A 25,605-nucleotide genomic window follows, 5' to 3' on the forward strand; every position below is an offset into this window, starting at 1 on the left:
GAATAGGTATGCATCATGACTAGTATTCATCCTCCATGAACATGTCCACTCCCCTCTTAAAGCCTTCCAAATTGGCAGCCATTACCACATCCTGGGGCAGGGAGTCCCACAATTTAACTATGTGTTGTGTGAAGATATACTTCCTTTTATCGGTTTTGAATCTCTCACCCTCCAACGTCAGCAGATGACCCCACATTCTAGTATTATGAGAGAGGGAGAACATCTCATCCCTGCCCACTCTCTCCATACCATGCATAATATATAATGTAACCTCTTAACTACCAGAGTACCTCTGAGCAGCTAGTGCTATCTTTCTCCACTGCTGGGAGATTCTTAAGTGCTAGGTTTCGACAGTGGTATGCCCCCATTCCACCACCTTATTTGGCTGCATATGTTGAGCCAACCTTGAACACAAAAAACTCTTACATCTGCAGAGCCTTAATGTCATTGTCCTGGGCAAGCTGTATTGTGATTTTAAAATAAAACAATTTTAATGATGAATTTATTCCACTTCCTAAAGAAATTGCCTGCTTCCCTGGAGCATGGGGCAGGAGCCATGACGAACAGTGCTCAGAAGAGCCACATGTGGCTCCCAAGCCACAGAGAACCACTGTTCTAGTATCTGGTGATTTGCAGAAAAATATACAGACCAGTTACAAAATCAGATTCCAAATACAAAAATCTTCATCGTGTATGCACTATGGTATGCAGGCAACACAGCGGCTTCTGCTGATGCCTGATCTCCCAAGGGCAACATGGTAATATCACATCCCCCCCCCACACACACACACTTTTGCATGAGTAGAAAACATTCCATTAAAGTTGACACTACTCACAAGAAAGCCCCAGGTATTTTCTCTTCATGCAGATCTACAAAGGAACAAGCTGCTCACATGACAATATAGTAAGGTGGTAAGTAGATATGCCCAAAGCAAAAGCATCATGTTCAGTGCATTTCCTGTAAGGAAGAGTGTGCAAGCATGCAAAGCAGAATATGTGTCCAGGTGTCAGTGTGAATGAAAGTATGCATATGCAAGCTTGTGGCAGCACACGCATGTAGGCGTATGAGAGTGAGTGTGAGACTATGCAAGTGTTCAAGTGTGCAATAATGTATATATACTTATGTATTGCGCTTGTGCTGGTTTGGCTTATGTCCTATTCACTGGTTATGAACAGGAAGTTGATCTTTCATTAAGCTGTTTGGATGTGTCCAAATGAATTTGGGTCATTACACAATTACAGTGATTTCTCATAGCAGTCACTTTCCCTTCCCTCACCACTTGTCCTCTGCCACTTCCAGTTTAAAAGGCAGACAATTAAAATGGAAAAATACATTTTAATTTAGACTTACTATTTAGATGTCTCTGTATGTCTTCAGTGTCTTCTCATTATTATCATGAGTTCATTTCTCCCTCCATTTACTGATACTGGAGAAGTGTACCACCTTAGCTAATTTTTTTTAAAGTTTGAGACAATGAACACTGTTGTGCCATGACATCAGAAATATGGCAGAAAGGGTGTAATAGTGTAATACTATTACATTTAAAAAGGTTTAATGGCAACTGGAGCAAGCCATTCAGAGGTTGACAAGTGGAACTGCAGCTGTAACAAACTGTGCTTGTACGATAAGTGACTATGACATAGGCACAAAACTCCTCAACACAGACTTTGAAAATGGTCTTCAGAGCGATCTGATCATTTTTGGCCAAGGGTGTTAAGAGAGTAAAAAAGTGCAGCATTCCTAGTTTTAATATTACTTTTGGTAACCAGTTTGCGAGTGATTTTGATACCAGGTGCTTTGGGGGGGGGAGAGAGAGAGAGAGAGAAGCCACGCTAATGAATCCCCTTGTTTACCATGTTATCTTTTAAAATGCTCAGCTCTGGTATAAGGCAGTCACAGCATACAAATATGAGCCCTCTGTGCCCGCTGTAACTTTACACATCTGTATCTCTAATATAAACTGCCTATTGACATTTGTGAAAGTGCAGTTATATTTCAAAGCAGCAATAACACACTCCGGGGTTTGATTTAAGGAGGCCATAAAGCGCATGATATGAGTATACAAAGTGGCGGTTCTTGTGGGTGGTTAAGCCGAACTGAGGAATTACTGAAGAAATGTATGGGGAAAGCAATTCCTCTGTCAGCAAGCATACCCTCCTTCTTGTGCACCAAGAGAAGTTGACATTCTTCAAAGTAGAGCTCTAAAAAATAAATTCCCCAAGTAGTTCAGACAGATCTTTGCTGCTTCTGTTTGCCTCAGACTTTCCACTGATGTCATGTTGACATCAGTGCCTCTGTTTCATTGCCAGTTTATTACCTTGTGCTTTGAAAGCTTCACGCAGAAGCGTTGAGTCATGCTAGCACAAACCTACCCGCTGTTTTGGAAATGATTAGGGCGCCACTGTAGCTAATCCTTTGGCAATCAATTACAGGCATTCTGAGCTGTGATTGTTGTTCATGTCTGGGAGAAAGTAGAAGAAGGGGATCTGGGGTGTGAACGAGCATCAGGTCTGACTGATGGGGAAGGCAGTGTGAGTCTGTGCCTGGCATCACTGCCCTTGGCTGGGTCCAAGCCAAGCAGGCCCTGCAGGAGGGCCAGCACTGCTGGGGCTTAGCTTGACTTGCTTCTGGCTGGCAACAATCCTTCAGGGTAGCAGCCCACAGGGAACTTTGCCAGCGAGTCAAAGGGTCAATCTGTCCCTTTGTGTGTATTGGGGAACAGACAGACTATTTATGGTTGGTTGTTAGCCACATGATCCAAGTGGAACTGCTCTGCGGCTTTTTTTGAGTTATTCATTATTGTTCCTCCGTTCAGGAGTCACCCCGCAGCCACTGCACACTTATCCCACATTTTCAAGAACCTCTTTTATCTTGATTTTTAATTTTGCCTCTATTTCAAAGTGAAGCTAATCAAGGGAATTCCTCTGAATAATTGTAGCTCTGGGTTTATCTTCTCTACCCCCTCCTGCCCCCATTCCTCTTTCTCCTTCCAGTCCTCCTCCTCCTTCCCAGCCCTAAGCTGGAGAAAACAAGATTGCTTTCGGGGAGTTTGACTGCAGCAGGATGCAGAACTGAAGGCTGGGCTTTCTCCAGCGCTGTATTTTTAGGTTCAGGTTTATAAACCCAAATTTTTCACACACAAAAATCCAGGAAAATCCAAATTAAGTATTTGGCTTTTTTTAGATTTTTCAAAAATTTCTGGGTCTAATAAACCCAAACCCGAAAAATACTGAATACAAAATTGTTGTACACCCCTACACTCAATAGCACTTCGTAAGAACATTTCTAGACCGCCTTGACATAAGACCATGCCAAGGCAGCCCACAACAAAAACACAACTACAGCCATAACTGTTGACATTGACATTTGAAAACATTTAAAAGATTAATATCAGCATTTAAAACCAGACATAAGTTTTAAATTAGATGTCCTTCTGAAATTAAACAAGTCCTTAACTGGCATTGAGAGGTCTGCGGGAGAAGGGGGGCAAGAAAAGCTTCAGCATGTAGGGAGGTCTTTGCATGGGTCCCAACCACATGTAACCTCAGAGAACATGCGTTTTGCAGCATAGCTGAGTCTCAGAGTACAGACAGGTGTTGGGCTGTACATTTGGCATATAGACACTCATCTGATAGCACATTGTTGTTTCCTACTGTCTTGCTTAGAAAAAAAAAAGATCAGCAGGGAGAACATTCCTTCATATTTTCTTGAGTTGAGCAGGCTGAAGAAATATAAGTTTTATTTCCAGCTACTTATTGCTGTGTTTTCTTTCCATTTTTCCAGATGAGAGTGATGACGACTACCAGCATTCCAGTAAGTCCTTTCTAACAAATTCAATTAAAATTAGAAGTTAATTAACTGAAATACTGAAAATGTTTTTTCAGTCTTTTAATTTCCCCCTGACATTGCATAGTGAAATGTTTGCTATTTGTCATTTGAGTATGATGATATAGTATAAACGTTTAGGTCTAAGGATGGATAAGAAAATGATATTACATAAAATATAACACGCCAACACACATTATTTCCTTATTCCCCTTTTAATCTTTGAGTTGTAGTAAGTGGTATTAAAGATCACTTCAGTAATCAGGTTTCTAAAATTAAAAAGTATATATGCCAATAAAGGCTGATTAATTGAAATTTTTTTAAAATAACACTAAAGTAAGTACAGGTTCAGCCAAATTCTGAAGTGGGGGGTAGATCAGCAGCGGCCAGGAGTGGCAGAACTATGCTGCCTCCTCAAAGGTTTCCCAGCTGCTGCAGAGATAAAAAAAGAGAGGTTTAAAAATAAAAATACTAAAAATGGGGGAAATGCCCCATTGAACAAAGTGAGGCTGCACCACCCAAAAAGGTGGCGCAGCCCTGCTGCAGCTCAACAGGGTGTTCCCTGGGCAAATGGGGTTAGGAAGCTGCCTAAAGGCAGCTCCGTCCCCAGGAAATGGTGCGGGCTTTCCGTTCAGGAAAAGCCCTGCCGGAGTGGCTGTGCTGGCAGTGGGGGCCAGTGGCTCCCGGACGTCAGCATGTTTGCCCCTGCGCCGGTGCAGATATTCCATAAGGTGGCACCTACGCCGGCGCGGGGTCACATCTGCTCCTAAGGACCTTCGCCCCCCCTTCAGAAATGGGCTGCCTGACTCTTTCTAATTGAATTGTGGTTTACTGACTAAAGCGCATCAATATATTAGCAATGCAATCCTAAACAGAGTTGCTCCCTCCTAAAATGATTGACTTTAGTGCCCTCAACTCATGTGTGGAGGTAATAGCCTCAAACTCTTGAACTGGGGGGGTTTTAGGTCGGTGTCTTAAATGCATCTGAAAAATAAACTGCAAGAATGATTGTGGAAGACTTTCAGCCCAAGGTCAATCCACTGTGGGGTTTCCAGGAGGTGGAATGAAACAATACAATAATGGGTCTCATCTGGCATTTCTATATTTTTGAGCATATAAAGCAAGGTTCTGATATGAAAAAGCTCATGTGGCTGAACAGTTTGTATAATGGAGTTCTGTCCCTCTGTTCTGAAAGTATGCCATCAGGTTTCATAAGCCCAGGTTTTGCTGACCTCTTTGTAGAATTTGTTCATATCTATGATGTATTTCAAAATTGGCTCTACGTTATAGTTGCTTTGGAACACACAGCGAATATTACTTTTAGTCATAGACTTAGGCACATCTTTAATGCCTTAAATAGATGGTATAAGAAGCACAGTATTTAAAGTTTGATAAAGAGGTTTTTTTATTCCATTATTCAAATTGCGATTTGTTCCATTATTCAATTGCCATTATTCAAATAGGTAACAAAAGGAGCCCTCTTATACATTAATTTATCATGGTATTCCCTATCTCTTCCAATAGTATATCAGTTTCAATTTATCAGTTTCCTCTGCTTTCAAAGCTCTGTTCAACCACTTGATGCATGAAATTCACGTTTATATTTCTAGAGTTTAGCAAAAATAATTTTTGCAGCCGTAAACAAGTTTTCACTAAGCCCATGGCTCTTAAGCATATCAGGGTTTTGAAAATAATTTAACCATCTTATAAATGGGTCAGATTCCAAAATGAATCCTGTTCTCTGATAAAACAGGTCAATCCAAAACAAAGTTACACCCATCTAAATCAATTTAAGTCAATGGGACTAGAATGGTATACATCTGTTAAGGATTGAACTACAAAGCCCTTTGTTCTAAAATTCCTGAATAAATTAGCATCCCTACCACATACACTTAAAATTAAAATAGGGCTTCCTGACAGTTCTGTCAACCAATAGGACATTAAATCTTTGTTAAATCTTTGTGGGCTAAGGAATAATCTATTCAATGATTTATTCTGTTTATGCTTCGCAGTCAGAGCTAAAATGAAAGACTGACAATACTGAAAATAAGGTTGCCAGCTCTGGGTTGGGAAATATCTGGAGATTTGGGGGCGTGGCCTGAGGACGGTGGGGTTTGGAGAAGGGAGGGACTTCAATCCCAGAAAGTCCAATTGCCAAAGAGGCCATTTTCTCCAGGGGAACGGATCTCTATCGGCTGGAGATCAGTTGTAACAGCAGGAGATCTCCGGCTAGTACCTGGAGGTTGGCAACCCTATTTGTGGTCCATACAATCGGCTGTTCCTGCAATAAAGTCTATCCTGAGGAAACAGTCAGAAGCCTTGAAAAAGAAATGGAGAGTTATCTAAGATACAGAACAAAAAGAATACAGTAGAGCCATTATTAAAACCTTGGAATGAATGCTCACACCGCTCTTTGAAAAAGGTTATTGGAAAGGGTAAGAAAATGGATAAAAATGTCTTGTTTGAAAGGCAAGCTCAATGGGTTATCAGATAACTAGTCTGGTACCTATTGGGGAAATAAGCCGTTTGATCTCATCCTACTGCTGTAAAAGCATCCAGACTAGGGCTGTCGATTCGGTTCCATCCAAAATGAAAAACAGCCGAATTTTCCCCGATTCGGCGGTTTCCAGTTTGGATAGAGCCAAAGTCAAAAAAGGCAGGAAAACTACGAGCCAAATTTGGCGAGTTCGGGCGGACGCCAAATAAATTTGGGCAAATTAGGCGTCCCCTAATCGGCATTCTCCCGTGGCCAATGGTGGCCAAACTGGGTCTTCTTCTGGCCAATCAGAGCAGGGATTCTCTCTTTTGAATTGGCCAGGAGAAGAGTATAATAACTCCCATCCCATCCCGTGTCTGTATTCCTTCCATTTTGGTGGTGCTGCTTGGCTTGCTGCTGCTCCTGAGAGATCCTGAGCTGTGCTGACCTTCTGCTGCTTGCTGGAACATCCACACAGTTTGATTTTGGGGGCTTTTCTCTATACCTTTTCTCATGTGTGTGTGTATGGGGGGGAGCAGATTCTGTGTGTGGGGGGAAGCAGATTCTGTGGTTGGGGGGGGAAGCCAAAGGGGGGCTGTTGCCTGTTCTGCCAGGGGGGTGCCCACTTGCCTCTGCGAGAGTGTGCGTTCTGCTTTTTCTGCCCATTGCCACCCTCGCCTGGAGTTGAGTGCGGTGGTGCGGCGTGAGTCTCCCTCCACTCGGCACCCATTCCGCCTCCTCCTTGGTTCGTTTGTTTGGGGTTGAGCCGAGCCGTACTGGTTTGAGGGGGTGCTGTTGCCTGTTCTGCCAGGGGGGGTGCCTGCTCACCTCTGCGGGAGTGTGCGTTCTGCTTTTTCTGCCCCCCATCAAGGGAGAGCTACCTCTGACAAGGATTTGGAATGGGAGAACTGACTTGTGAACTGGGCCCATAGGGTGTTCTGTATGTAGGGTTGCCAACCTACAGGTGGTGGCTGGAGATCTCCTGCAATTACAATTGATCTCTAGGTGACCAAGATCTGTCCCCCTGGAAAAAATGACTGCTTCAGAGGGTGGGTTCTATGGTGTTATACCCTGCTGAAGACCCTCCCCTCTCCAAACCCTGCCCTCCTCAGGCTCCACCCCCAAAATCTTCAGGTATTTCCCAACCTAGAGCTGGCAACCCTATCTGCAACCTCCAGGTAGTAGCTGGAGATCTCCTGATATTACAGCTGATCTCCAGCCGATCAAGATCAATTAACCTGGAGAAAATGGCCGCTTTACCACAAAGATGGCCCCCTGTCTGCCTCCCCTTCCCCAGATACTCAGCCACGTATCCGAGTGTGAGTCTCCCCGCTCCTCCGTTCACCTCTCCCTTCCGTCCGCTTCCAAAGATGGAGGAAATCTCGACCCCGGCGCTCTTAAACCCTTTTCCTGGCCCACCCTTCTTCCTACGTCATTCCACAAAGATGCACAGAGACTGGCTCTTTGTTCGCGCCACTGCAGCCAAATTCCCCCCGCCTTCCACTTCTTTGAAGGTGGGATGGGGTGGTCATTGGACTCTATGGCATTGATGTCCCTCCCCTCCCCAAACCCAGCCCTCCTCAGGCTTCGCCTTAAAAACCTCCCGCCAGTCATGAAGAGGGACCTGGCAACCCTAATGATGGGGAACTGAGAATACACCAAGATTGAGTTCGTAAAGGGGGTGATTGAGTTGGTAAAGGGGCAGCCCATTCCTGAGGGGAAGGGCTGCGCCGGTGACTGGAGGTAGCGCGGCTGCGCTGCCTCCAAAGGAGGTTTGGGTCCCCCCACTGAGGCCAAAACCTTCCCCTTACATGGAAAACTCGTTCAGCTGCTCCATTGGGTTGCACGGGGATACGCCACCTCAAAAGGTGGTGTATTTCCATGTAAGGGAAAGTGGGCATTCCCAGGCCAATAGGGCTTAGGAGGCTGCCTAAAGGTGGCTCCTCCACTGACCCTGCGCAAGAACTCCCTGGGAATACCTCTGGGAGGATGGCGCACAGAAGCGAACCGTCCAGACGCCGGCGCGAGGCTGTGCTGGTGTCACTGGATGGCACTGCGATGGCAGCGCCAGGAGGATGGCATCCACCCCGTAGGTGTCCATCTCACCCTGGGTGGTGTAAGTGGCACAGGCGCTGATGCAGGGGGCCTGAACACTGGCACAGGCCCTTCCAGGTCTCCTAAGGACTTATGGCCTTGAGGCTCAGGAATGGGCTGTCAGTAATGTTTTGAAAGCTCAGCCTGCTGCTAGGATTCCCAAGCTGCCTATGGAGGTGGAGTGAGTTTCACCCATATGCTGGGACTCTCTGCAGGGCCACCATTGCCTCTCTGCCCTGCAGCTTTGCCCTTTCCAGGCTACCACCTGCCCTCCCTTTGTTGGGGTTTCACACATCAGGCTCTGCCTGTCTGCTCTCTTAAGTTGCCTGGTGGGGCTTCCCAAGTGCCAGCTTTGAATCATAGAATCATAGAGTTGGAAGGGGCCACCAGGGTCATCTAGTCCAACCCCCTGCACAAAGCATGAAATTCACAACTACTTCCCCCCACCCCCACCCCAGTGACCCATGCCCAGAAGATGGCCAAGATGCCCTCCTTTGCTCACTGTGTTGTTCTGCTGCTGCTATCTGGATGTCCTGGGGCTCCCAGACTCCATTTCTACTCCTCTCAGCCTCTGCCTGCTATGTCTGACACTGGTTGGCAGGGCAATGGGCAGAAAACTGCTGAGAAAATCAGTGTTGTGCCAACAGCACAACGTCATTGAGGTGTATACTCTATACCAGAGGTTCCCAAACTTTTTGAGTCATGGAGCACATTTCAGGAGAGAAATTCGTCACCAAGCACTAATTTTCACCTAGCACCTATATACATAAACCGAATGACAGTAGTATTTTTCTTTCCAATGGCCATTTATGCTTGGTAATTAGCAGCGCGTTCCAGGCTGAAGTGCCCCGCATATATTTTTTAGTTTTTCATGCTCAACCGTCATTCAGGAAGTGACTGCAAAGCCGGCACATACCTGCTTCGCATTTCTTAAGAGCCACTTTAACGTGTTTGCTCCTCCCCCGCCTCGAAGAATCCCCTCAAGGAAGCATGCAAAATCACAGTCGCTCGTTAGCTATACAAACGGTGGTTGCTAATGGAAGGAACAAAGGAGCAGGCAAGTGTGGGGAGGTGGAATTTCTTCTTTTGTGTCGGGACTGTGAATAAGCATTTTAAAGGTCGCATTTTTAAAAAGAGCTTTGAGTGAGCATCAAAATTGATCCTGCATAAATGACCAATCTCTTCACTAGGAGATGTTCCGCTGAGCACCAAGTGCTCCGTGGAGAACAGTTTGGGAACCGCTGCTCTAAACCATACAGTTTGGGGTGAATCCTAGAGTGCAGCGATATTACTTCTGGGTATTTGGCAGAAGTGATGCCATATGTGTGACATCATGCCCCTCATCCCCACCTCCTTCTCCCATATATATAATGTTTCCTAAATAAATCTTTTAAAAGTGTGTTATACGGCTGCCTGCCTATCTCCCTTGGGTGTCAAATGCCTCAAATGTGCTCTTTCTGTGTCACTGCCTCTTTTCCTAGGAATGCTGCCCAAATGTCTGTTGCTGTTGTAGCTATGTTCTTCCTTCCTGGGTATGCCAAATACTTGCTCTACCCTGCTCTGCTACCGCCTGCCTGTTATTCCCCTGGGGAAAGTTGAGGCTTTGAAATGTGTTGGGGTCTTTTTATGAATACTGGTTTGCAACACCGCGGATGCTTTTTCTCTCTCTTTGTCGTCATCTTCCAAATCTAAAAATGTTGTATCTTTCATGGCCCTTGAGAGGAAAAATTGCACAAGTTCCCAGATACATTTAGGCTCAGTGCAACAGAGCAATCTCATTTTAAAAGGCTTTAAATAGATTTAGTGGTACAGCTGTAGTTCTCTCTGTTAACAAAATGCTCTGAAATTAGACACAACGTATTCTCTCATTCTTTATTCCTGCCATGAGGGGTCACGTCCTCCTGTCAGCACACTTTAATTGAGAAAGCTTCATTTTATATTGCTTATTAGTCTACCGTTGACCTTTTCTTGGCTGTGGTGTGAGCTGTGAGCTGTGGGCGCATCCCATTTCGGAACAGTTTTTCCTACTCAGTCTCACTAAATGTATCTTAAACCATCACAAATAGGGCTACGCTGCTAATCCCAGTAGGAATTAATTGGCATGGAAAGAAAGAGGGGTGTTGTGTATCTGAGTTGTTCTGAGAGGCTGAATAACGACACTATATATACATGGAGAACAATTGGATGCAGATTTTGTGCATCACTTACCTGGGGACCAACAGCTGCCAAGTTCTATTTTGAGCCCCTCTGAGTTGCTAGTCAGGCATTAAATTCAGTGATCTCTAACAGCTGCAGTTGACTCAACAGAGGGAGATAAATCAGTTCAACAGGATAAGTTCTGTTGCCTCCTCTTGATTCCTAAGCTTCATCTTCTGTTCTGAATGCATTTCCTAGGTGATCAAATTATTGGAACATGGATTTTATTAAAAACATTTTTCCCCATGGCAGGCCTATCTGATTCTCACTGTATTCATTTGGACGAGTTATATAATGTCACTGCATCCTCTTCCCTTTTAATATAGTTAGGTCTCGCATGATAGCCTCGAAAGAGATTCTGGGTACTCTGCCAGCTGTAGGAGTTCTCTCTTAAATTTGATTTAGAATCCTCTATACTACCTTTACAAACTGCTGTACTTTCTCTTGGTGCCACATAGAATGGGCAGATGTGAAATTAATTTCCAGTTTTATCGAAGAACAGGAGCGCTGGGCGGGTGTTATCACAAACTCAGCACTTCTGCCGATGTGAACGCTCGTCCTGACTGCAAAAATGTAATACATTTGAAACAGTCGATGTTTCCATTTCTAATTCGCTTGCTTGCTCAGATTGACTTTTTAAAAATTGTATTGTGTTAGATTTCAGCTTTAAGCAGCACCATGCTTTGAATTTCTCCAAACTATACTCATGAAAACTCTAAGTACATTCATAAATTTCAGACTGGATCTGTATAAACTGTAAATACTGTCTGAATTGGTTTTATAACCAAAGTACTTCATTTTGACATAAAGGCCTGATCATATATTAGAACAAGATGGTTGGGTGGTCTGTCCTGTCTCACCCTGCAGATGGGGGGACAGCTAAAGGGTGCAAAAGAGATAGAGGAAGGCTCTAAGGCAACTTCCTTCTGGACTAAAGAATGTCCAGTCTTCCACTCTGGCCTCTCTTATAGATAGGGTTGCCAATCTCTAGGTAATAGCTGGAGATCTCCTGCTATTACTACTGACCTACAGCTGATACAGATCAGTTCACCTGGAGAAAATGGCTGCTTTGGCAATTGGACTCTATGGCATTGAAGTCCCTCCCCAAACCCCGCCCTTCTCAGCCTCCACCCCAAAAACCTCCCGTCAGTGGCGAAGAGGCACCTGGCAACCCTACTTATAGATTCTTTAATTCCTAACCACCCATAGTCAGATATGGGGTGCGGGGGGACAAGCTTTGAATAAGATCATGATGCTTTGAATAAAGAATTGCTTTGAATAAAGGATTGGTAGCATGTAAGATATGCACTCCTGAAAGGTCTCTTATTTGGAAACCTGCTTGACCAAGGCTGTACTTATTTGTGTGATAAATACAGATCCCTTTTTCTTAGATATTTGGCTTGATAGACAAGACTCAGATGGAAGTTTATTTAACAGAAAATAAAGTATTTCATAGGGAAAAAGGCAAATAAGAGAGTTATAGATCAAATCAAGCCTGAACTGCCCCTAGAAGCTAAAAATGACTTAACTGAGGCTATCATATTTTGGTCACATTATGAGAAGACAAGAGTCACTGGAAAAGACAATAATGCTAGAAAAAGTTGAAGGCAACAGGAAAAGAGGAAGACTCAAAAGGAGATGGATTGACTCAATAAAGCAAGCCATGGTACTCAGTTTGCAAGACCTGAGCCAAGGCTTTTGGCTGAGATTATAACTGCCAAAAAGTGAACTCTAGCATGCTACAGTTCTATGCCTGTGATTAACGCTTTAATTACTCCCCATTTGTATTCATCAAATTGATGCAAAGATCTTCAGACATCAACTATGGAAGAACAGTTATTTCCTAACAAACCAGCAGAGGGGTTGATTCTGCCAATGTTTCTCTTTGATCAGGATAGTCCATGGATCAATGGATGTGATTATCTGTATCAGCTCAAGCGTGTGGTGGCCGTGACTGAAAGAACCATCATCATCTGGGATTACAAATCACAAGGGAGTGTTGTGGTACTATGCTGCGTCACACTGCTATTTCTAGCTCTTTAACTGAATGTGTTCTGACGTTGGTAGTGAAAGGCAGAAGGAAAAGTTAGGTTATACTGTTGAATATGTTTAATTTTAATAACACAGCTGGTAAAAAGCTGAGTGGCAGCATGGGCTGCTACAGTGGAAAACCTGGCATTCGTAATAAGTGATTATAAAGATTGACTGGCAATTACAGTTAGACCTGCAGTTAAATATCAAAGGTATATCTATACGAGAGCCAGCATAGTGTAGTGGTTAAAGTGTCGGACTAGGACCTGGGAAACCCAGGCTCAAATCCCCACTTACTCCATGGAAGCTTGCTGGATGACCTTGGGCCAGTCACTTACTCTCAGCCCTGACCCTGGCTAGTATTTGGATGGGAGACCTCCAAGGAAATACCAGGGTTGTGACACAGAGGCAGGCAATGGCAAACCACCTCCAAATGTCTTTTGCCTTGAAAACCCTATGGGGTCGCCATAAGTCAGCTGTGATTAGATGATAATGATGATGATAATATCTGTACCACAAATTCATAACTGTTTTATACCAGCCTAATTACCACCACCAGGAGCCCCGTGGCACAGAGTGGTAAACTGCAGTACTGCAGTCCAAGCTCTGCTCACGACCTGAGTTCGATCCCAACGGAAGTCGGTTTCAGGTAGCCGGCTCAAGGTTGACTCAGCCTTCCATCCTTCCGAGGTCGGTCAAATGAGTACCCAGCTTGCTGGGGGTAAAGGGAAGATGACTGGGGAAGGCACTGGCAAACCACCCCGTAAACAAAGTCTGCCTAGTAAACGTTGGGATGTGACGTCACCCCATGGGTCAGGAATGACCTGTTGCTTGCACAGGGGACTTTTACCTTTACCTTTAATTACCACCACCACCCAAGAATCCTGGGAAATCTTGTTTGGTGGGAGTGATGAGAATTCTCAAGAGTAGATTCCAGTAGCACCTTTAAAGACCAATACAATTTCCAGGGTATATGCTTTTGAGAGTCAAAGCTCCCTTCATTGCTTACAAGTAGGAATGGAAATCCCTGATCCCTTATATCCCAGAGAGAAGATGGGAGGGGTGTTGCAAAGAATTCTCAAGTTATAGAAACCTAGTCCTTCTCATAGAATGCTTTTCTCTTCTGGAAATATGATGGCTATAAAACCAGCTCAAGGTGGTGATGATCATATGATATGACCCAGGGGTTGAAACCTTAGACTTGCTAAGCATGTCTTCTACCTTGTCATTTTCTGGGTAACCTTTTACTGTTGAAGCCAGGGGTTGTTGTCAACAGGTTAATAGGATCAATGCCAAAGCGTCAAATAAAGAAGTGCTTTTATTTCACAGGATACTTGTTTTATCATCAAACCCATGGAACACTGTCTGCTGTGCGTCTGCTCAGTTTACCAACCAGCAGAACAGCTTGTGAAGGATGATATCTTAATGGGAGATGATGGAGGACATGTCAATTTGTTTACCTTGACAAGTGATGATTTTGGGCTAAAACAATCTAAAAAGAAAGCACATGTCCAGATTTTAGACTCTAAGAAATTCAGGCAGTAAGTCCAGTTATGTTGACGATTCTTATCACTGAGACTCATTCATTCATTCATTCATTCATTCATTCATTCATTCAATGCCTTTATTAGGCATTAACATAAATGGACAAAATTACAGAATCAAGTAAAACGGATTACATTAAAATAGCATTACTAAAAAGTACGAACAAGGTGTTCACGTATCCTTTGTACAGACAGCAAAAATCTGGCAACTTGTTGGGTGACAGAAGAGACTCTATTGGATAAAAGGTACATCACCAGGTGCTGATCTGAGAAACTCTGAACACTAAGCAGTAGGGGTTTAATATAGATATTTCTCGGCCTCATATAAAACTTACAATACAACAGCACATGGGTTAAGTGTTCAGGGACCCCAATCATACATGGACAATACCTGTCGTTGAGAGGGATTCCTTTGTATCTTCCTTGTAGGATAGCTGAAGGGAGTGTGTTAAGTCAATCACTGAGACTAAAAATGATAACATTGAATTTTGTTTTGAAAGAATCTACATGGGTTTGTGAGATCACCAGTAACGATTCCTGGTGACACAGAATCATTGAGTTGGAAGGGGCCATACAGTCCATCGAGTCCAACCCCCTGCTCAATGCAGGATCAGCCTAGAGCATCCCTGACAAGTGTTTGTCCAGCCTCTGCTTAAAGACTGTCTGTGAGGGCATTAAACGAGACAAACACCTGGAAGTGGGGCATACGAAAAATAGAAATCTTGGTGGACATGCATATAACCAATTGAGGCATATGTTAAAATTCACAGTAAAGAGGAGGCAATGCAATGACTGGGAAGAATATTTCAGAATCTTCAAATGGGCTTTCACAGTGGCCCTGTTCACATGTTACAGCGAATGCATGTACATCCTGCATGGGAATTGTATACATTTGATTGTAAAAAGAAGCCAATGTGTGTTCACTTTACCATTGAAACTGAAGACCAGTATCTGGAGAAATGTGAAGCTTTAATCACTCTTTCAGCTGTATGCATGTTGAATGTAGTGTAAGAAACATTCAACTTACATATAAAGAAAAATTAAGAGTTCACTGTAGACAGATTGCTCATGTGTTCACTGTATGTAAGCCGCTCTGAGCCTGACCTTGGCTGGGAAAGGGGCAACTTAAAAACAAATAAATAAACACGGCTGGCAATAAAGAGCATCATGGGAAAACTAGTAACCGTTTTGACAGGGCATTATCTGAAATGCAGAATGACACAGAAATGGGACTGTAATTGAGACAGCATGTGGGATTTGGTGCAGATTGTGCACATACTTGTGATTTTTAATGCACCTGAACACGCACAAAAAGAAATAGCCATACACATCCAAAGAGCCCTCCCCTCTTCCTGGGTAGGCAGATAGGGTACAAGTCTGTCAGATAATTTTGAAGGAATGCATAGCCTGAGATTCTCAGGGTAACGTGATGATGTATGCAATCACACACACACACACACACACACACACAAAGATTGAAGATAATCTCCCCACTCTTGGATCTGTACCAGCACAGCAAGGAAAATGATGCTTGTTTACTGACCTATGTGTGTGTTTTTATCCCCCAGTATTAGACGCAAGCTTCATGAAGACTGGGTTGTGAAAGTTAAGTACATTCCAGCCTTGAATTGTTTTGGATCCTGCTCTTTGGACAGCGTTCATTCTCTTGTTTTGGATGACTTAAAAAGACTGGAGGACAACTTGTAAGTCACATTTAGATAGTCACACTTACAGGATAGGACAATTTGAAAATGCTATTTAAAGGAATACTGATGTACATTAGTAACATTTTTCTTCTAAATGGCAGCTAATTCCAACTCAAAATTGTTAACTCCACCTCAAGATTAGCTATTCAGCGCCTGACAAAAAAGATCATTCATGTAACTGCCCATTTTACAAATTCCTTTGTAGCGCATACTACCAAAAAAGCCACTATCTTTCTTGTAACTATTAAGGCAAAGGAAAGCAATGTATACTTCATGAAATGTCTTGTATACACCCTCCATATTCATCTGAACATAACTTTGACATCTCCTGAATTGGCATTGACACATTGCTGGCAATTGCACTAAAATAAAACAAAAGTCCAGTGGCAGCTTAAAGACTAACAAGATTTATTTCAATATGAGCTTTTATGAGTCGCAGCTCACTTCAAATAGATATGGAAAGGGGAAATCATACTGGGAAATCTTATGGAGATTTACAGAGGGAAGAGCTGGGGAAATGCTATGGTATAATTCACACGAAGCCATGGCTGCCCCTCTTCAACCTTCCCCATAAAATTTCTCATTACAATTTTCCTCTCACACATCTATCTGAAAAAGTGAGCTGTGACTCATGAAAGCTTATACTGAAATAAATGCAGTTAGTTTTTAAGGTGTCAATTGGACTTTTGTTTTATTTTGCTGCAGCATACACAAGCTGCCCCTTTGCAGTTGGCTTCTGGTCTATGTAGTTTTCCTCTGCTGTGAAGCACTTGTCTGTTCAAAAAATGGAAATCCTAAAGTATGGAAAAATGGAAAGCCAAATGGAAACTGCTTCCCTTCGATGCTATGAAAGGCTCAGTGCCTTGACAACAGCAGTTCAGGTGAGTCGTGACGCCAGGCAACAGACCATCAGTGCCGTGATAGTGGCAGTGTCGATCTGTTAGGAGGAGGAAGAGGCCTTAAACCGAGTGCAGGCATTCCCATCTCCATGAAGTAGCCCTGGGGACAGCGCAGCGCTGATCTGTTGTGGAGGACAGTCAAAGTGAAGAGAGGGAAGTTGCCCACCTCCGGGTGGTACAAAAACACACACAACACGTGCTGTAATGTGTGTTGAATATAAAACCACAGTACTTATGATTAAATGCAATTGTAAGAAATTATTTCAAAAATTAACACTTCTAAACCCACCTTATGGATGTGTGTAAAAATAAACTATTCCAAGAATCGTGACTGTTGTGCTTCTATGATTTAACGTCGATCACCCACTTTATAATAGACTAAAGTGGGTGGTTGACATTAAATCATAAAAGCACAATAGTCACGATGTAATAAACTCTTTATACTAAAATCTCTTAAAATTTAAATAAACTCTCTTAACCTCAGCACTCATAGAATGCTACAAATATTACATCAAAGTCCACCAAACAGGTAAATGTCCATAATTATTTCCCGTTGACCAGTAGGTAAATATGTAGCTTGTATAGCCACCATAAACACGTGTAGTTTGGATAGCCACCATAAATGTTCCTGTTAACACGGATATGATGACTACCTGTGTCAATTTCAACTCGACTGAAGAAGCCTGAGTGAAATGGATGGTTACCGGAACTCCATCTCATCATTTTTTGATTGGTACATCCTTGCATTTGCATAAGTTCGTTGTCGATCCAAGCTTCATGTTTACGGTGTGATTCAAACCTCCTCCGGCGAGCTCAGCATTTTTAAGGGGGTTGTAAGATACAGTAAAAGATAGCAGCTGGAATGAAAGTTTGTGATCCCGTGTTTTTTTCACGATTGCAGACCTGTCAGGGATTTTTCTGTACCGAGAGGAGTCAATGCTTTCACATACTGTGGAAAGGCCAATATCATTGTTACCGGGGGTAAGTAAAATGGATTCAGTCCAGTAAATCTTGGTAATACTTTTGAACATTTCTTGGTTGCAGAAATGTTTACTGTAAGATATGTATTCCTCTCTTGCAAAGGAATCTAAACTGTTCCAAAACATTGAGGGCTCAAGTGAGGTACAACAAGCAAGGAAAGTGACATCCAAATTACACATGATATGGACATCCATGACTGGTCTTTTGACCATTTTCTGAAGGTCTATTTTTCCCTGCAGGGCAAACTGAAGCTGGGGGGTGGAATACAGAGGTGATGCAAAAATCAGCATGGTAAGCATTGTATTGGTGGTGGGAAGTGCCATCAAGTCACAGCTAACTTACAGTGACCCCATAGAGTTTTCAGGGCAGGAGAGGTGGTTTGCCATTCAGAGTTTTCAGAGGTGGTTTGCTATTGCCTGCCTCTGTGTAGCAACCCTTAACTTCCTTGGTGGTCTCCCATCCTGGTACTAACCTGGGCCAACCCTGCTTATTTTCCAAGATCTGACAAGGCTGGCTTGGGCCACCAGGTCAGCGAAAGCGTTTTATCCCTGTTACTATTAAATAGCATGCATGAGAAACTGGGTACCCAACTTGCTGGGGGGTAAAGTGTAGATGACTGGGGAAGGCACTGGCAAACCACCCCATAAACATAGTCTGCCTAGTAATGACCTGGTGCTTGCACAGGGGACTACCTTTACCTATGAGAAACTAGCAACATAGTGACTGGATTGTTAATTTGGCTTATTAATGATGATGTCTTAAATACCTTTTATTCACATCACCTAGAAGAATTATGGCATCTGGGGAGTGAGAGCAGAGAACATAGTGTTTCAGAAAGCCAACTTGGTGTAGTGGTTAAGAGTGGTGGTTTGGAGTGGTAGGCTCTGATCTGGCGAACTGGGTTTGATTCCCCACTCCTCCACTTGAGTGGCAGAGGCTAATCTGGTGAACTGGATTTGCATCCCCACTCCCACACATGAAGCCAGCTGAGTGACCTTGGGCTAGTCACACTCTCTCAGCCTCACCTACCTCACAGGGTGTCTGTTGTGGGGAGGGGAAGGAAAGCTGATTGTAAGCCAGTTTGATTCTTTGATTCAGTGGTAGAGAAAGTCTGCATATAAAAACCAACTCTTCTTCTTCATGCTCATTATCCATGCCAATAGAATTCTTAAAATGTTAAGTAATGAATGCTGTGGAAGCATGACTGTATTTCTAGTCTTCAGCTTATTTTAAACTTAATTAGCCTCCTCAGATTCTGACTAACATCTTGAGCTCTCCAAGCCAGTTCTATGACACACAGTGCCTCTTGATAAAAGCAGGAAACTATGAAATCACTTCTGATTCTTCCACACACACCTACCCACACAGCAGATCATTTCATTGTCTGAGGGGCAAGTGCTTTTCCTGCGTCACAGAAATTGACCCGGAGCGCCCACGTGCTGGGCTGTCGTTTTGAGCTGGTGACATCAAGGAAGAATAATAATACTTGTGTGCCGTCACTTTGCGTGTCGCCAGCTTCTAATGGCAGCCCGACTCATGGCGACCCCAGGCCCATGGGGTTTTCAAGGCAAGAGAAGAATAGAGAGGTTTGCCATTGCCTTCGTCTGCATGCCAGCCCTAGTCTTCTTTGGTGGTCTCCCATCCGTTTACTAACTGCAGCCGACCCTGCTTAACTTCCAACTCGGACAAACTTGAGCTAGCCTGGTCTTCTCAGTCTGCTACAAGAAAGATAGGAGCTTTACTTGTAATGTTAGGGATAAAAAGATTAGGGGTGGTGTTTGAGGAATGAGGAGTTTGGGGAGCAGAGGGAGCTCAGCGGGGGGGGGGGTGATGCCATAGAATCTACTCTCTGAAGCAGCCATTTCCTCATGTCTGTGGATGGCAACTGGCAGGAAATGGGGAGGCGGGGACCTGCAACCTGGAAGTGACGTTGTCATGCCTGGGACATTAGCATTTGCCCAAAACTCTGATCATAATTGCGACAAACCATGCGTAACCATGCTTCTCTGGTTTTTGAGTTTTTTTGCAATTTCCTGAGACTTTCCACCAGAAGATTTTATGAATGAGTAGGATAGTTGTAATAACATGAATACTTTGCAAATGATTGCTTAGGATTGTATCCTTGCTCTATGAAGGTCAGTATTATTGACCCTGGCTGGCAGCGGCTCCTCAGGTAGAGGTTTTTCACCTCACCAACTACCTGAGCCTTTCAACTGGAGATGTTTGTGCTTGAATCTAGTACCTTCTCCACGCAGAGTTTGGGGAGAATGCGACAGCGTCGCTTGATGTGATGATGTCGCTTCTGGGCCATGCCTGATGTGGCATCATTGTGCCAGGCAACACCAATCCCCCTCATTTTACCTCACATCCCCCCGCGCAGCAGAGGGACTGGAGGTCTTCTACTGAAGCAGAAGATCTGGTAACTCTCCTTCTGAGTGAAGACCTAGACATGAAATCACTGCCCGCCAGCCCCCCTCCCACGGTGACACTCTAAGACCTGAACAAATCTCTGTGATATATCCAAAAGTGGTCTCAGAGCTTCAGGAACACTTTCCCCTCCTCTGGCCCCACCGCCAAAAGCTCATGGGGAACGCAGGCCTGGCATCCTAATGTGTCACTGAACTAGGGTTGCCAACCTCCAGGTAGTAGCTGGAGATCTCCTGCTATTACAACTGATCTCCAGCCAATAGAGATCAGCTCACCTGGAGAAAATGGCCGCTTCAGCAATTGGACTCTATGGCATTGAAGGCCCTCCCTAAACCTCGCCCTCCTCCGGCTCCGCCTCCAAAACCTCCCGCCGGTGGCAAAGAGGGACCTGGCAACCCTACACTGAACCACAGTCCCTCCATTATTAGATCTAAAGAATAGCATTCTGCTTTTCGATACCTGGCAGCAGCTTCTTCACTCTAGAGGCAGAGAAGAAATAAAGGAAGAACTAGTGCTTGCTGGGAGGCCATTGTACTTGAGGGCCTTCTGTCTTCTGCTTTGTTTTCTTCTTTTACCTAAGTAGTTTATCGGAGTTGCTATGCAACCAACAAAATGGCAGCTGAGAGCCCATGACACAGTCTTATGAGATTTCCCCCCCACCCATAAATTATGATGTCTGCTCAAACATGGAAATTGCTTCAGCAGCTTCACATTTTAAAAAAAATCTCCTCGGTTTTTGTTCTCACGTTGTCTACATGTGTCTACATACCTGGGGATTGTCTACATACCTAGGGTCTACATTGTCTACATACCTGGGGATTCCCCCTATCCATGGGTGAACCTACCCCTTGCATAGGGTTGCCAACATCCAGGTGGTGGCAGGAGATCTCCTGCTGTTACAACTGATCTCCAGCCGATAGAGATCATCTGGAGAAAATGGCCGTTTGGGCAACTGGACTCTATGGCATTGAAGCCCTTCCCCTCCCCAATCCCCACCCTCCTCAGGCTCTGCCCCCAAAACCTCCCACCGGTAGCAAAGAGGAACCTGGCAATCCTACCCTTGCAGCATTTTTGATCCACACACAGGAGCCATGTTCAGAATTGGTTATATGAACTGAATTGTTATACAGCCCAGATATCACTGTTAGAGAAGGAATTTGTTTCTGATATCCCACAAACAAAAGGGGCGGACTGCATAACTGGCCAATTTCTCTTTGCAGGAGAGGACAAAGTCCTTCGTTTGTGGCATCCCAACATCAACACCAAGCCAGTGGGGAAGCTGATGGGGCACTTATTTAGCATTATGGAGATTGTCACCAATGAAAAAGATCAACACATTATTAGCCTTTCCTCTGGGAAGGTAAACTATTTTTCTTGAAGTTCATAAAAGTAGATAAAAGTCTTATTTAAGCCAGAAGGCTAAATCTTTACTGCATATTAGTCAGAGCCTTTTCCGTGATGGCACCCTCGGTTGTGAAATGCCCTCTTCTCTGCCATTTGCCTGACACCAAGTCTTTTCAGTTTTAAGCACCAGAGAAAACCCTTTTTTCATTTGTCCAGGCCAGAATCTGCAGCAGAGGTAGGGTTGCCAACCTCCAGGTACTAGCTAATACAACTGATCTCCAGCCGATAGAGATCAGTTCACCTGGAGAAAATGGCCTCTTTGGTAATTGGATTCTATGGCATTGAAATCCTTCCCCTCCCTAAACCCCGCCCTCCTTAGGCTCCACCCCAGAAATCTCCCGCTGGTGGCGAAGAAGGATCTGGCAACCCTAATCAGAGATCAGCAGGCTGGGGCATCTCCTGTGACTCCCAGACCAGCAGAGGGCTATGATTACTCAGAGATGCTTGGCTTGAATCATAGGGTATGAGCTTTCGTGAGCCACAGCTCACTTCTTCTGAAAGCTCATAATCCTACCAGAAAATATTTTTGTTAGTCTTTAAGGTGCTACTGGACTCTTGCCCTTTTCTACTAGAGGTTTAAAAAATACAGTTAGTTCACGTTACTGTGAGACTCAGGCCAGTAAGTTCTAAGGAAGCACATGATTCAGCTAGCTTAGTATACAGCTAGGGTTGCCAACCTCCAGGTACTAGCTGGAGATCTCCTGCTATTACAACTGATCTCCAGCCGATAGAGATTAGTTCACCTGGAGAAAATGGCTGCTTTGGCAATTGGACTCTGTGGCATCGAAATCCCTCCCCTCCCCAAAACCCACCCCCCTCAGGCTCCACCCCAAAAATTTTCAGGTATTTCCCAACCCGGAGCTGGCAACCCTACATATGGCGTGAATGTATTTGTGCTTGCAGTTCCAGTTTTCCAAAAATGGTGGCATTATTTTGGAGCTACAGTTGATTCCCATGTTAAAGGCTAAACGGAAACAAGAGTGTCTAGCTCACTATAGAAAACAATTATCCTTGTTCAGAGTATTTTGTATTGTATTTATCTTGCTTTACTAATTTTTCACCAGTCAGTAGTGGTCCACAGACACTCTAGTGGGATTGCCTGCTCTTTCAGATAGATCTTGTTTTCACCTGTGTTCTTCTGTGTATTGTAAGATACCTGTCTCTTTCACTGTTAGACCTTCAGATCTTTGCAGTACTTTCCTCCTTTCACCGTCTTCTTCTGTTCGTACCCAGGTATACCTCTGTCAAGTGAGGGTAACCCTTCAAGCATCTGATGGTGGATTCTGACAAAATCTTATGCCACAATCTACTGGTCTTTGTATGTGTGTTAAGTGCCGTCAAGTCACTTCCAAGTTATGGCGACCCTATGAATTAATGACCTCCAAAACTTCCTATCATGAGATGGATTGACTCAATGAAGAAAGCCACAGCCCACTTTATTGAGTCAATCCATCTCATGTTGGGGCTTCCACTTTTCCTGCTACCTTCAACTTTTTCTAGCATCATTGTCTTTTCCAGTGACTCTTGTCTTCTCATAATATGACCAAAGTACGATAGCCTCAGTTTCATCATATTAGCTTTTAGGGACAGTTCAGCCTTGATTTGATCTAGAACCCACTTATTTGTCTTTTTGGTGGTCCACGGTATCCGTAACACTCTCCTCCAACACCACTGATCTTTATTGTGGCACAAAAATCTCTTGTGTTGGCTGCAACAGACTAACATTGCTACCCATTTGCTTTTTGTATATTTTGTGGTGGATTCAAACAGCTACGTTTACATTTATTTAGATGCTCAGTGGCATCAAACATCTTCAATGATTCCTTTGAAATCTGGCTTCAGCGAGGAAACGGTGATCTTGCCTTTGGAGTTTTGACAATTACCATTTCAAAAACAAATGAACCCAATGCTCTAGGCCAAGTGTTCATCTGTCCATTTTCTATGTAGATGGTGAAAGAGAATTTTAATGATTCGTCCAATGTGAGGGTTTAATTTCAGACAATATTCCCTTCTTCTCTGGTACATTTCAAAAGCGCCGAACAACAATCTCCCTTTGCACCGTTTATGGCACAATGTTTCGCATAATTTGTGGGCACAGACTTCAACGCTGGGCTAACTGTGCCAAAATCCTATAGCTGGTTTTCTGTAGGGAGCACCTAAGCAGTCACTCGTGCTTTCAGCTACAATATTTAGCTCACTTACGCCTTTTTGAGTCACCCAGGATTACCTAAATCTTTATTTACTGGTATGCAGTTACATAGATGATTTTTAGCTCTTTACAAAAAATAAAAAAATAAAAAGCATGTTTATTTTTTCAACATTCTTGCTATATTCTAATGAAAATGTAATTGTTGGGCACGGGCAGCCGTTCCTAAAAGGGGGGTTGATGTGTGGCAGCCAGGAACAGTGCGGCCATGGTGCCTTCACAGAGACTTCCCAGCCGCCACGGAGGAAATAAAACAATTTAAAATGTCCAATGGGAAAAATGTCCCCATAGAAAACAGGAAGGCTATGCTGCCAAAAAAGGTGGCGTAGCATCTCTGCAACTCGAGGGGGCATTCCTGGGGTGAAAGGGAAGCCAGTGAAGGCGCGGGGGGGCAGAGGGGTTTAAAGACCCCTGCCCCTCTTCCCGGGACTCCTGGGAAGAGGGGGGATGGGTTGTCAAGCCCCTCTGTGCTGTCTGCACAGGCAGCGCAGAGGGGTTTAAAGACCCCCACCCCTCTGCTGCTGCCCTGAACCCCGAATTTGCCGAATTTATTCCCGAACACCCCGAACTCGCTGAATTCGGCTCCCTGTTTTCCCGCCTTTTTTGAGTTCGGTCCGTCCTGAACTAAAAACCGCCGAATCAGGGGAAAATCGGCTGTTTTTCAGTTCGGGATGAACCGAATCGACAGCCCTAATGCTTCCTAAAGGCAGCTCCGCCCCCTGCAACGCCCCCCAGGCTCCCACTTCCGGGATTTTGCTCCCGGCATGGCTGCGCTGGTGGCAGAGTCCCACACACCATGGTTGTTTTCCGTCGCCGGCATGAATGCCCGCTGTCCCGGGATGGGACTGACATCAGCGTGGGGTCATGCCAGTTCCTATGCCAATTTGGCCCCCCCTTCAGGATCGCACTCCATCATTCACTGTTTAGAAAGTCTATGCTAGGTCTTTTTTTGTAACTGAAACATTTTGGTTTGGAGCACTGTGTAGCCATGGAGATTCTGCAATATATGTTATTTCTTAAGGAAAATGGGGATCACATTCTTGCTTTTTAATGCAGCTGAGTTACTTTCCCATGATGAATAATTATTTTTACGATATGAATCATCTTAAATGAATCAGTGATGGATAATATGTTATTTTCAAGCACATGAGCCTTCTATGTGCCTAAGAGAATATGAGAACAGGACTTGACCACTACAACAGCTGAAAGACTGTTTTACACCTTGGGTTGCTGTGAACAGCTGAAGAATGTGAAGACTATTAAGGCAGAGACTGAGCTGGAAACAGAATCATTTCCTCAGTGCCTCAAAACAATTGCTATCCCAAGATTTGTGTTAATACTCACTGTATTTGACTCCCTCTACTTAAAAGCCCATTCTTTTCAGGATGTATTCATAGATAATTCTTTTTTCTAAACAAGCAGACAGAAGAATTGTAAGTGATTTATCCCTAGAAATCTCAGCCTTGGCTGTAGCAATTGTAATCTGTGTCAGCAGGGTTGCCAACTCCAGATTGGGAAATTCCTGGAGATCTGGGGGCAGAGTCTGAGGAGGGCGGAGTTGGGGGAAGGGGAGGGAACTATGCAGGGATGTAATGCCATAGAATTCACCCTGCAAAAGCTTCTATTTTATCCAGGGGAACTGATCTGTATAGTCTGGATAATTCTGGGAGATCTCCAGGCCGCATCTGAAGGATGGCAACCCTAGCTTTAGCATTGTTATATTGTAATCAAGATAACTGGAGAAAAAATATTCAGTGCATCTGATATGGTCATTTGCTACCAGGCTTTCATAGAAATTAGCTGTGCATTTAGAAT

The 25,605-nt window shown here is 44.0% G+C and overlaps 1 protein-coding gene across 1 annotated transcript in view; it reads left to right on the forward strand.

Annotated features, from left to right (window-relative positions):
• Positions 1-25,605, forward strand: part of WDR64 (WD repeat domain 64) — a 95,565-nt gene that overhangs the window by 17,733 nt on the left and 52,227 nt on the right. The window contains exons 5-10 of the mRNA XM_056853341.1: positions 3,785-3,814; positions 12,486-12,596; positions 13,953-14,164; positions 15,736-15,870; positions 17,674-17,753; positions 21,401-21,540. Coding sequence (XP_056709319.1) covers positions 3,785-3,814; positions 12,486-12,596; positions 13,953-14,164; positions 15,736-15,870; positions 17,674-17,753; positions 21,401-21,540 — 708 coding nt within the window. The remainder of the gene's footprint in view (positions 1-3,784; positions 3,815-12,485; positions 12,597-13,952; positions 14,165-15,735; positions 15,871-17,673; positions 17,754-21,400; positions 21,541-25,605) is intronic.

This window comes from Euleptes europaea, chromosome 7 (genome assembly GCF_029931775.1).
Source record: "Euleptes europaea isolate rEulEur1 chromosome 7, rEulEur1.hap1, whole genome shotgun sequence".
Lineage (NCBI taxonomy): Eukaryota > Metazoa > Chordata > Lepidosauria > Squamata > Sphaerodactylidae > Euleptes > Euleptes europaea.